This window comes from Apodemus sylvaticus, chromosome 5 (genome assembly GCF_947179515.1).
Source record: "Apodemus sylvaticus chromosome 5, mApoSyl1.1, whole genome shotgun sequence".
NCBI lineage: Eukaryota > Metazoa > Chordata > Mammalia > Rodentia > Muridae > Apodemus > Apodemus sylvaticus.
The window spans coordinates 109,153,385-109,166,960 of record NC_067476.1 but is presented as its reverse complement, the minus strand read 5'-3'; the positions used below and the strand labels follow the sequence as shown (position 1 = coordinate 109,166,960).

The 13,576-nt window shown below is 41.1% G+C and overlaps 1 protein-coding gene across 5 annotated transcripts in view; it reads left to right on the top strand.

Annotated features, from left to right (window-relative positions):
- The window catches only part of Atp8b4 (ATPase phospholipid transporting 8B4 (putative)), a 192,172-nt gene extending 183,771 nt beyond the window's left edge, over positions 1-8,401 (top strand). For all 5 annotated transcript variants that reach the window (XM_052183505.1, XM_052183500.1, XM_052183502.1 and 2 more), the window contains 3 exons: positions 1,056-1,194; positions 4,210-4,340; positions 6,189-8,401. In XM_052183505.1, the coding sequence (XP_052039465.1) occupies positions 1,056-1,194; positions 4,210-4,340; positions 6,189-6,470 (552 nt within the window). In that variant the 3' untranslated portion in view covers positions 6,471-8,401. The remainder of the gene's footprint in view (positions 1-1,055; positions 1,195-4,209; positions 4,341-6,188) is intronic.
- The last annotated feature ends 5,175 nt before the right edge of the window (positions 8,402-13,576 follow it).

Below are 13,576 nucleotides of genomic sequence, written 5' to 3'. Positions count from 1 at the left end.
GTACTCCCTGTCGTTTACATTTGTTTGTTCCAGGGTGTGCAGCCAGCGCTCACCAGTGGGGACTCCCCTTTGGTTTTTCTGTTTCATGCTTTAACATAAGTGGAATTTTATCCTCAGGTTTGGTTTGTGTTCCCTTAGGAAGTCTGCTTAGCTACTGCCCTAAAGCTTCTCACTCACATTGGTTGGTTCTATTTCAAGGGGGAGACATCCCCTCTTTTAGCAGGGCCTTTAGAAAAACATGGATTATGATTTCTTTTCCTTCTTATAATATGGACCAGGATATTTTCTTTTGCTGGTGATGACATAGCAGGTGGTGGAAGAAAGAATTGCAGGTTTGGGTTTACTGTCCTAGTAGTCCAAGACATTAGATAATTAGCAGGTCTTGGCCAAGATGGACTGCAGGGCTGTCTTCAGGTGTAATGATCCTGTAGTTCATTATCTTCTGCTTCTAGTGTCTTTAGTGTTGCGACACTTCAGAGGGCAGCAAACTGCCGTGGGAATGGAACATACCCTTGTGTCTTGAGAGGGATATATTTATGCTGCAGATAGGACACCTTCAGACAGAGTAGGAGTCTACAGTCCTTTATCTGCATGTTTCCTGAGGCCTCTGCTGTGTAAATAGTATTGCAGCTGCCACACAAGATACAGGAAGGGAAAAAGGGATGGGGGCCACATTGCCACACAAATTTTATGACAAATATCAGAGATTTTTCTTTTCTTTGATTTAAGGAATATAAGAAAGGGGTCGTCAGAATGAGTTGGAATGGTCATATAAAAATATCACACCATCTTATAAAAATATTTAAAATAAAACCCTTGACATCTCACCTCCTGAGTATGTTTTAACCTTGGCAGATATAGTTGCCTATATACCTAAGCTCTAGACTCTTGTCTAGCACTTGCCACTGTACACTGTGTGTACAGAAATGGAGATAGATGTGTGGTTGGTTCAGTTGTCTTCATGTTCTAGAGTCATCCTGGAGTCAAACTTCTGTGTACATGATTTTTTTTTATGTCTAAAAGGCCTCTCTTTTTGCATTTGACTTTATTTGCAGATAGCTTTGGACACAAGTTACTGGACTATGGTTAATCATGTCTTCATCTGGGGCAGTGTTGCTACCTATTTCTCCATTTTACTGGCCATGCACAGCGATGGTGTCTTTGCAATCTTCCCACACCAGTTCCCCTTTGTTGGTAAGTGATCCTACCTGTTGTAAAGCCTTGTGTCATACTTAAAGTCCTTCATCTTTATGACTTGTTTTTGTGTTAGGTGGAGCTAGAAGTGGCCAGCACTCTTTTTTTCTAGAAATTGATTCGTGCACCCAAAACCTTCCAGACATGAAAGAGGTTCCAAGAGACTGCTTTCTTCCTTGCCAGATAGAATTTATAGGCTCCCATGGCTAAGGTGCAGTAGTAGGCTGTGCCCTAGAAGAAAAAGGGGCATAACATGTATATTTACAGTCTGTGAAAAGTTTCTTTATTATAAAACAGGAAAGAGAAGGAAATAGCCAGCTCTCCTTATACCAGGTTACCACGAGCTTATCTACCAGAGTTCTCTCACAGACATCATATGCAATTAGATGAATGAGAAGTGATTCATAAGTTAGAGTCCTCTACAGATTTTTGAACACCCTTCCAAAAGTGGCCAGAAGAGAAGGCTGGATAGATGTAAGGGGATTAAAGGCCAGCTCCACTACTTAACAAATTGTGTGGTGTTGAACAAATTTTCTTTCCTTTCCATGATTTAATATTTATCTATAAACTTGGTTATTAATTGTTCCTATTTTCAATAGAAAAAGTGAAGAACAAATGAGTTTCTACATATAAAACATTTAATATGGATCCCGGTTAAGTAAATACTGACTCTGATGAGAGTTGAGTGCTTGTCTTGGTTAGGGTTCCTATTGTGACAAAACACCATGTCAAAAAGCAACTTGGGGAGGAAAGGGTTTATTTCATCTTACATATCCTGACCACAGTCCATCATGAAGGGAGGTCAGGGGGCAGAGGCTCAAGTCAGGAACCTAGAAGCAGGAACTGATGCAGAGGCCATGAATGTAACTTATTGACTTGTTCTCCTGCGCAATCTGCTTTCTTATAGCACCCCAGATGACTAGCCCAGCAGTGGCACTACTCACAATGAGCTGGGTCCTCTGATATCAATCATGAATTAAGAAACTAGACTCTAGACTTGCCCACAGGCCAATTTTATAGAGAGTCCTTCTTCCCAAATAACTCTAGCTTGTGTCAAGTTTACATAAAACTAACCAACCACAATATTATTATGCAAGAAATGATGACGACTATATTTGAGGGCAACATGGGGGAATTTGGATGTCTGATGGGGTATCAAGGAACCCCTGAAATTCCTTAAAGCCATGAAGTTACATTTAACAAAGAGAATACATCCGGTGTTCCTATGTTAAGGTCCACACTTCAAAGTGATTCTGCCAAGATCACACTGACTTTTACATAAGAACCATGAATGCACTTTCCAAGAAGTTTGGAAATCTCTACTGCTGGTGATTAAGTAAGGAACAGATTTTCTGAGTTCACCTCAACAAATTAGTAAGGAATGATGTTCAAAGACAGTCCTTTGAGCTCAAGCAGGAAGCATAGCACTTGAGTCCATTCTCTGATCACCTCAGCCTAGAAAACAATTTCTTATGAGGCCTGTGTTGGAAGGCTTACAGGATTGATTTTGAGGTGGTGGTCTTCACCGAGGCCTGGATTCTGTTTCCTTGCAGCTGTGTGCGTAAGTGTGGGGACACTGTTCTTCAACTTTGTCCATTCCTTCACATACAGTAACCGCTTCAAATCCTAACAATCTTGCTCCAGTACACCACATTAATGCTTTGTTTACCAAAAGATTCCAACCATGTAGAGACATGTTAGTTAGTCATTGGAACATGCCAGTCAGGAAGGGAAGGCCAGTGAACTGTTTTTAAGTTTCAGTTTATTTATTTAGTTTTGTGTTACCAAATCTTGAATGTTTGGTGCATTTCCAATCTATGTTAGACCATTCTAACATGCAAAATGGGATTGCTTCCCCTGGAGAATGTAGTTTGTGTGGGGACTAATCCTTTTTACTTAAGCACATGCCATTCCATGAATTAATTACTGAGATCCAATGAAAGTTTACAAAAGTTAGATCAACATTGGGGTTAAAAAAAAGAAAGTATGAAAGAAAGAAAGAAATGAAAAGAAAAGAAAAAAGAAAGGTTTTTTCCTTAGTAACCAGCAGCAGGGAGGGTGTGGCTTTAAAGTGAGGCTTGTTTTTCTCAACGTTGTCTGTGGGTAATGAGCTTCAAGGAGCTTAAAAAGACATTTATTTGATTGAATCAAGTTTGTTTCTGCCCTTGGCTTACAACAACTGGAGTTGGCTGCTCTTTGGTAGACAGATTTACTTTCCAAAGCCAGAAAAAGCAGACATACCAATCAGTTGCCAAAACTCTCATACCCAAAGCCCATTTGAATGGTGTTAATACTGGCTCACTGGGATGAGGACCTGGATGGTTGAAGGTATTATGATGAATCCCTAGAAAATTAGCAGGGACAGGGATGGTGTAGTCCCACGAAATCTGCCTGGCCCTCTTTGCTGCCTTGATTAGACAAACAATAAATATGCGAGAAATGAGGGTAAAGTCTGGAAGCTGACTCCAGGCTTGGCAGTGAGTTTCTCTGGCCTGCCATTTCTCAGGTTGGGTAGCAGACTCGGTGGTCGCGGGGAAACTCTTTTCATCAAACCTGGAGCCTCCGGGATCTTCTCCCATCTTTAGCTCAGAACCAAGGGAGTGCCAACGTAATAGCAAGTTCCTTTTGAGGTAGCTTTTCTGGGCTGTTGCCTAGAATTTCAAAGGTTACCCTTGTGCCAGATGTGGCATTTCCCTATGACACAGTCAGTGAGGCCATTGTTTTCGAATTGGCCTGCATCAAATCATTAATCAGAAATTCTAAACTGGTCATGGATCGTGAGGTTGAAAGGAAGGAACGGAGCAAAGCTGAAAGGAGCCTGGGTGAGGGGACTCTGTGTCAGGCTAGCTGTCCCCAGGTGCTCGTCATCATGTCGAAGATGTGTCTTTAAATGCATATGGTTATCAGTTTAAGTCAGAACCACTAACTGTAACTGTAAATTAATTTATGTAATTCTAGAGATTTTATAGCAATTCGGTGTTTTATAGCCAGGGTGTCTGTGTCTCTCTAATGTAGGAAATGCAAGGCGTTCCCTGAGCCAGAAGTTTGTCTGGCTCGTGGTTCTTTTGACAGCAGTGACGTCAGTCATGCCAGTGGTGGTGTTCAGATTTCTGAAGATGTATTTATACCCAAGCCTGAGTGATCAGGTATGTTTGAGACACCGTGAATACTTGAACGATGGTTGGTGACTTTCATGAATGATGTCCTTCTCTGTCCAAACGAGGCACAGGGATGGTTAAGGAAATTTTTATAGGTCCATGGCATCGTAACAGAGTAGATGAAACCGCTTCCCCAACAGGTATCTTGAACATACTAGTCCTGAATGTCAGTGAAGAGAGGTGCATTGCACTATAGGTGGGTATGGACTGATGGATTAGATGTGTTTTTACCCCTGACTCACTGGAATCATTTTGGAGTATTACTTTAAGAGAAGGGCAAGCTACAGGGAAATCTATGGGTAGCATACAAGGATTCCAGAGAAGTCACGTGAAGGGGTCTCATCATTTTGGTAGAAATAGAATATTGCCTCAGGAAATACGTGAGACAGACCTGTTACCTGGAGAGCAGAGTTTGAAAGGGAATGGCAGCATGCCGAGCAGACTGGGAATACAGAGGCAGAACACAACCGAAAGCATGGTGTAGAAAGAAACCTGGACTAGAGATTAGAAGAGATCTCAATGGATCATAGGAAACAGTAGAAATAAAGCAGTGCTGGGCCAGGCTGAGACTCAGGGCGGAGAGAAGGAGAGGGAGACATGCTGCATCATCATAGCGCAAAGAAAGATAACATGTTTTTAGAGGGAGTGAGGCTAGATCAGTGAGGCCCAGGGATCCAAGCTTTTCTTACCGTCATGCTTCTTACATTCTGGGGGCAGGGTATGAAAGGAGTCACAGAATCTCTGTGTCTGTTCTTTTGTTTGGATCTGAGCTGAATCCAAGCCATAAAGTAACAGGCAATCTGAAGATGCCCATTTTTCTTGTGTTAAGGATGATTGTCATGTTTTGCTTAGTAAGTATCCTCAGACCTGAAAATTAGAATTGGTCACTTATGCAAAACCTCTGGTCCTCTTCTCCATTCACTTTCCTATGGAGATAGAAGACACATTGAAACCCACCCAAAGGATGCTTAGGTCTTTTTTTTTTTTTTTGAGCTAATGCTGAGGGTTAATGGGACATTACCTAGCAGCAGGAGTTTGTTCCTCTGGGTATTTCTACCCCCTTTTTCCTGAGCTTCTGTGGGTCCTCTTAGGGGCTGTGTTGCACATGTTCTTTAAAAGGCAACTCCTTCATACTTGTGAATCACAAACACACACACACAGGCATACACAGAAATATACATACAGACATAAACACGTAGACACGGAAACACACACACACACATACGCACACACACACACACACACACACACACACACACACACATGTGCCCCCCAAACCAGAATAAATGAAAACCCCTAAAGTCTCATGACAAGTTGACCTTCCATAAGAGAGAGAACATTGTGACTCTAATTTCTGAAATTTTTCTTCTAAACCAGTTACTAGTGACTGTAGGATCCAGATAGCTCCTTAAAGGGAAAGAGAGGTGAAAGACTGGGTATTTGGACTATAGATATAATATTTCTATACAAAAGTATGCACAAGATCCTGGGCTCTGTTTCCAATACTGTTACTAAAACAAAGCAACACGCCCACCCCCAATTCACCATATGGCCCATGAAATTGAGTCAGTAATGAATTTTATCGAAATATTTCTTGTTTATATGAGGATTTTTTGGTAGGGCAAAATTGATTAGTGCCTAGTGTCATTTTTGGGGTGGAGAATGTTATGGCTTTGGGCTTAAAGCTTCCTTTTGGAGCAAAGCAAAGGTTTTTTTTTGTTGTTGTTGTAGACATTTAATTAAGTAACAAAAATGGCTTTCGTTTTACTCAGTGGCTGAGTGTCTGGAGTCTAATGCTTGGGTTCATGGTTGCACTGTGGCACTCTTTCTCCCCAGATCCGCCGGTGGCAGAAGGCTCAGAGAAAGGAAAGGCCCCTACGAAGCAGAAGGCCTCAGACCCGCAGGTCAAGCTCCAGAAGATCCGGATACGCATTTGCTCACCAAGAGGGCTACGGAGAGCTCATCACATCTGGAAAAAATATGCGAGCTAAAAGTCCAGCCCCAGCATCAGGGCTGGAAAAGACGCTTTATAATAACACGAGCTGGATTGAAAATTTATGTAAGAAAACCACAGATGCGTTGAGCGGCTTTAGTCCTGATAAGACAGTGAAATTTTGAGTCAAGATGGACTTGACCACAAAGCCATCTTTTCACCTCATCTGGGGCTGGGCTTAGGCTGCTCAGGGGCTAAGCACAGGGCCGATCACATTGCTTAACTTAAATCCGTGGCCTCCAGCTGCCAACACCTGTCAGGTAGTGATGGCTTCTGCAAGATTCCAGGCCAGATGGGCACTGTCCAATCTGTGATTCTGTGGACCAAGGCCTCATGGGACAAGTACAGATTTTTATTAACTTAAACACCAATCCATCCAAACTTTGAATCTTATTTATGTAAAAAAGGCTTGTAAATTAGCATCTATGTTGGATGGGTCTTAGGTATGTAAAAGGGTCCATTCCAATGATGTGTTTCAACCAAAACACATGTTGCCAGATTCGCCATGTATGTGAAGAGTGCCTTTTCCAGATGCAATTGCAGAATTTAGAGTATGTTGTGTGGTGCTCTCAGATTGAGAGTCAGTCTTCCTCTAGACTTGAGCTTCCCTTGCCAGGACAACAAAGCCTTACATGCCCAAAGAAAGCATTAAAAAGTCTGTGGAGTTGTCTGTTTTACAAACAGGGTCAAAAGCAGCTGACTGTCTCTGCAGAGGGGCCGCTAACATGGTCAGACTTATAGAAAGACTGTTGAGACTATTCCATGCAGGGACAGAATACCAGAGTGGCTCCTCTAAGGCCATGAATGTTTCAGTGACTTGTGTGACAATGTCAGTAGCAATCTGCTGCACGGTACACGGATGCAGGCGGAACTATCAAAGCGGTGGAACGCCGCCCTTTATTGACAGTGTTCCATGCAAGCCATGGGCAAATGCCTCTGACAGATCCCATTTTAAAAGCTTGAGGATTGAAAGGAAGCGAGACAGTTCACTCAGGCTTGGGCCACTGGGGATCGGTTCCTCTTAGTGTATAGCTGTCCTGTTCATGACACAAACATCTAAATGTACAGACATATAGATGAAGCTGATTTTAAAAATAGACATTGCAGCGCAATTTGGGGATCTATAGGTGAGTCGCTAGTTTATTTCCTTTATAAGGTTCTGTATTCGAATTGCTGCTCACACCCACTTACTCCTGTGACAGGGGTGGGGGGGTAATGTGTCTTTCCTGAGACTCGGTTTCCTCCTCTACGAAATGAGGATGTACTTACTACCTACCTCACATGGTTGATGACTATCAAGCACAAATTCTCAAACCATTAAAAACACAATTCACATATGAATGTATGAGTTGAGCTTTAGCTAACTCGTCATCAGAGCAGCGGAGCCACCAGAGAGACATCAGGACCTGGGACGCCAGTCGTGAGTTGGGCTGTCAAAGAAATGAGGTTGCAAAGTATGATAGAAAGCAAATAAAACTGTAGCCTGGGGAATAGGTTTATTCATAAGGAAGTAAGCAAACCAAAACCAAAACCAACCAACCAAACAGTCATGCTTCCCCAAAATCAGCCATTAGCTCTGCAGCCTTCCTTCTCTGGCCCTCAGTCAATTGCTGACCAACCAAAACTGCTTTCCACAAAGAGCTTGTTAATCTTATGCGGCCTTGATAGATGGTCGGTTGTGATGGTGCTAATGGCTCAGTGTCCCCTGCCCAACTGGTCTTAATTTCTAAGCCTAATGTTTCCTAAATGGTACTCAGTGAGATAATCTGTGTGCAATAGCCTACTACCTAGAGCCTTTACCCATAGCAAATGCCTGTAGTGATTCCTTTTTGTATTCATATCTACCTAGAGAAAAGGTAAGATTTTTATGTCTAGTGATTAGCTTCAGTGTGCTTGTTTATGTTTTATAACAATTTTAAAAATTTTGGGAATTTCTAGTAAATGTTTTGCCATTGTTGGTGTTTGATGTTTTCTTTCTTATTGGGAGCTCACTGGGGAAACTTTTTGCTGTGTTGTGGTAGTTCTCTCCATCCATCCCTCCATCCATCCATCCCTCCCTCCCTCCATCCATCCATCCATCCATCCATCCATCCATCCCGCTTCCATCTGCTCCTCTACTTACCTCCATCCCTCCTTTATATGCCTGGGGAAAATAGATGTCCTTTTTAGCACTGTAGTCAAGAATTAGATGAACCAATTGGATTCATGTGCAATACTAGAAATGGTCAATTTGGCAAGTTCAGCTCAAATTTTAAAAGACCATTTATAAACAGATAGTTCAAGAGAATTGTGGGAGAAACATTTTTATTAGTTTTATTTCGGCCTTATGAAAACCAGATAAAGACACACAGCCTGCTTTAAGATACTGAACCACAGGGGAACACTTTAAACCTGAAGGTAAAATTCAGTGTAGTGGGTGGAGATGTAAATAAAATAAACACATTATGTAAATTTATCAGATTGTTTGGGGAGTCTCCCTTTTTAAAAAATATATTTAGAACTTAAGTTGGTAACCTTTGGAAACCTCAGAAGGCTGAGTTTGATCTATTTTTGAACTATTACAGGCGAGAGGAAATTGTATTTCCCTGGGGGTGAGTTTTTCAATCTTTGCTGCTCTCAGGGATTTATACCCAGGAAGGAAAGGGGAGAGAGAGAGGTGGGGGGGAGGTAGAAGGAGCAGGCATTGTTAGTTTTATGTCTCTTGCGATGGCATGATTCTAAGAAGCAAATATGATCAATGTCTTAAGGGGAAAAAAGCTATAGGAATAGAGACTTATATAACAAAACATCTTCACATCCTGTGTGTGCTCAGGAAAAATTTTCTGTAACAGAGCCAGGAACTCTGGCTTCTCATACCAGCATCTTGCTGCTGACATTTTGTAACCTCATTCATCATTTGGGAAGCTGGACAGATTTGTCTCCAAGGTCCTCCTTTCTTATTTGACAATTCTACAACCTATCCTGGTCCTCTACACTGCTCTGTGCAATTGGTTTTGATGGTTGGGAGTGTGAGGAGTAAAGGAGAAAGGGGGTAAGCAAGTGGAATCAAACCAGATGCTCTCCTGAGGGCGGGGCCTATCTCCCGTTCTGTTGGCGTTCATCTAGGACATCCCTTTATTGGCTCTTGGCAGAGGTGCTGTTTCTATGGTGATGCTTCTCCCAGATCTTGCTGGATACATACCTCTCTTTCCTTTCACTGCTACCATTTCAATATCAAACATATACAGACAAGAAGGTCAAATTTTATCGGTAAGTGAGAGGAAGGCCATTTGAAAGCATCTCTGCCTTGTCTGGAGTCAGGTTGAAAACAGCATCAGGGACATTCTTCAGGATCACAGAGCACTGGACAGTGTGTGCATGCCTTCAGACTGTGTTTTCTGGTCTGCGTAGCCAGCAGTGTTCAGCACACCCATTCTCGGACTGTTTTTAGCAAACTGGGGCATGGCCAGTTGAAGAGCTGAACTCTCTTTGATTTTTCACAGAAAGGCCTGCTCTACCATCAGATACAAGATTACACATACAAGAGAAGCAAACATGTCTCAAAGGAAAAAAGTATAGAAAAGAGATATAGGAATAAAAAGTATAGGAATAGAGACTTATATAACAAAACATCTTCACATCCTGTGTGTGCTCAGGAAAAATTTTCTGTAACAGAGCCAGGAACTCTGGCTTCTCATACCAGCATCTTGCCATCTTCAAAAGCCTTACCTACTGTTTTACCACAATAAATTGCAGCACTTTGTATGTCTCTAACCGAAGTCCCTAAGATTGATTAAACTGGTTATAATTGTTGATTGTGTCTTGAAATGATTTTGTCTGGGTGACTAGAGATTTAAGGTAGAATCCAGAAGCTTCGGCTTGTGGAATCTGGTGGGTTTTGTGGGTGGTGGGTTAGATGACCATGAGGAGCTGTGATTTCCAGTTTTGTACTAACATCTGGCTAAAGGTCCGCAGTTCATTCTACTGCGTCACATACAATTCCTCCCCAGGAAATCACAGACTTTCGCAATTCTTGAAGCCAAGCCTTCTGCAGAACTGTCTGGAGGCCAGAGATACACGGCCCTTGTATTTCAAAGTGCTCATTTGGACAGACTGGGAGGCTCGCCGGGTGAAACTCTAGGGTTACAGTTAAGACTTCACCAAGAAGGAGAGTTATCTGCCTTGACGTTTCAAAACTCCCTGGGAGATCTATTCTGAAATTGATGCAGAATGTAAACTAGCTCTGAATTGCATGCATAAATGCCCGGAGTACAAATACTGATGAGTTGGCCAGAAGTCTCTGGATATCTCAATTTGACCTCCATAAAGCTCAAAGACAAGTTTAAATTTTTAATGAATTACAGCCACAGAAATATACATAAAAATCTTATTGGATCAGCATACTGGTGGTTACCTTAATTTGGAAATAAAATAACGATCCATTTGGTTGTTTTCACTTTGTCACATGTATGTCTATACTCTCAGTGTTTTAGGCAAGCACTAATGGTGACATTTGGTGGCTGACAGTTTTATTCTGGCTCCTGTTGTGGTCATCTGTGTGTAGAAGGCAGCATTGTATAGGCATTTAAACATAAGACAGAACACAAAACATGGATAGAAATTATACTGACTACATATGGAGCAGCTCTGGAAAGAATTGTTTTTAACCAATTTTTTATTAGGAAATTTAAATGTACAGGATGCAAACTGATGAAAGATGAAAGATCAAGATCAAAATAAAAGTTAAACCCAATTGGAACAGTTAAATGTACAAACGTGCAAAAAAACCAAACCAAACCAAAACCAAACAGACTTCTACAGCATTTTCATAAGGATTACTAATTAGAAGAGGAAATAGTGTCACAGGGAGCCCACCAAACATGACTACTCAAACACAGTTTAGAGCCAATTGAAAGTCTTTAGTCCAGGCAGCTGGGGCTACACTCAATGTTTGGGTCGTGTGTACCCAAGTGTCCAGAGCATGGGGTTTTGAAGGCAAAAACCACATCCTGGCATCTCTTTTGGTAGCTACAGGGAACTTCACAGAAGGAAGTAGCCTAACAAAAACTAAGATAAACAGTTAACTGGAGGGGTTTCTTTGCAAGCAAGCAGTTTAACAAAAGTTAAGATAAGCTGTTGGTTAGAGGGGTTGGTTCCACACAGATTAACAGAAACTAAGATAAATTAGCTAGGACATCTTGACCTCTTGGGTCCTAAAACAGAGTTTGGCAATTTTCCATGGGATTCAATGTAATACAAATTCTAATTCCACTCTTTACAGGTACAGGGGGAAAAAAACCTTAATATTCATATGGAAGCACTTCAGACCCTAGATAGTCAAAGGAATCCTGAGCAAAAAGAACATTTCTGAAGGCATCATTACGCCTGACTTTAAGTTATACTACAAATTCATTCTAATAAAAACAGTATGGTACTGGCTCAAATTTGAATTCCCCTAATGACTAATGATGCTGAATATTTCTTAAGGTGCTTCTCAGCCATTTGAAGTTCTTCAGGTGACAATTCTTTGTTTAGCTCTGTACCCCATTTTTTTAATAGGGTTATTTGGTTCTCTGGAGTCTAACTTCTTGAGTTCTTTGTATATATTGGATGTTAGCCCTCTGTCAGATGTAGGGTTGGTGAAGATCTTTCCCCAGTTTGTTGGTTGCCATTTTGTCCTTTTGACAGTGTCCTTTGCCTTACAGAAACTTTGTAATTTTATGAGGTCTCATTTGTCAATTCTTGTTCTTAGAGTATAAGCTATTGGTGTTCTGTTCAGGAACATTTCCCCCTGTGCCCATGTCCTCAAGGGTCTTCCCTAGTTTCTTTTCTATTAGTTTCAATGTGTCTGGTTTTATGTGGAGGTCTTTGATCCACTTGGAGTTGAGCTTAGTACAAGGAGATAAGAATGGATCAATTTGCATTCTTCTGCCTGCTGACCTTCAATTGAGCCAGCACCATTTGTTGAAAAGGCTATCTTTTTTCCACTGGATGGTTTCAGCTCCTTTGTGAAAGATCAAGTGGCCATAGGTGTGTGGGTTCATTTCTGGGTCTTCAATCCTATTCCATTGATCTACGTGCCTGTCACTGTACCAATATCATGCAGTTTTTAACACTATTGCTCTGTAGTACTGCTTGAGGTCCGGGATACTGATTCCCCTGGAAGTTCTTTTACTGTTAAGAATAGTTTTAGCTATCCTGGGTTTTTTGTTATTTTAGATGAATTTGAGAATTGCTTTTTCTAACTCTATGAAGAACTGAGTTGGGATTTTGATGGGGATTGCATTGAATCTGTAGATTGCTTTTGGCAAGATGGCCATTTTTACTATATTAACCCTGCCAATCCATGAGCATGGAAGATTTTTCAGTTTTCTGAGGTCTTTGATTTCCTTCTTCAGAGACCTGAAGTTCTTGTCATACAGATCTTTCACTTGTTTGGTTAAAGTCACCCGAAGATACTTTATATTGTTTGTGGCTATTGTGAAGGGTGTTGTTTCCCTAATTTCTTTCTCAGCATGTTCATCCTTTGGGTATAGGAAAGCTACTGATTTGCTTGAGTTGATTTTATAACCTGCCCCTTTGCTGAAGTTGTTTATCAGCTGTAGGAGTTTCAGGTGTAGTTTTTTTGGGTCACTTAAGTATACTATCATATCATCTGCAAATAGTGATAGTTTAACTTCTTGCTTTACAATTTGTATCCCTTTGACCTCCTAATTGCTCTAGCTAGAACTTCAAGTACTATATTGAAGAGATATGGAGAGTGGGGCAGCCTTGTCTAATCCCTGATTTTAGTGGGATTGCTTCAAGTTTCTCTCCATTTAGTTTGATGTTGGCTATTGGTTTGCTGTATATTGCTTTTACTATGTTTAGGTATGGGCCTTGAATTCCTGTTCTTTCTAAGACTTATAGCATGAAAAGAAGTTGAATTTTGTCAAATGCTTTTTCAGCATCTAATGAAATGACCATGTGGTTTTTTTCTTTTAGTTGGTCTATGTAATGAGTTGCATTGATGGATTTCTGTATATTGAACAATCCCTGCATCCCTGGGATGAAGCCTACTTGATCATGGTGAATGATCGTTTTGATGTATTCTTGGATTCGATTGACAAGAATTTTATTGAGACATGAAGAAGTTCGGAGGGCTGAGAAACACCTTAAGAAATGTACATCATTAATCATTAGGGAAATGCAAATAAAAACAACCCTGAGATTTCACCTCATACCAGTCAGAATGGCTAAGGTCAAAAACTCA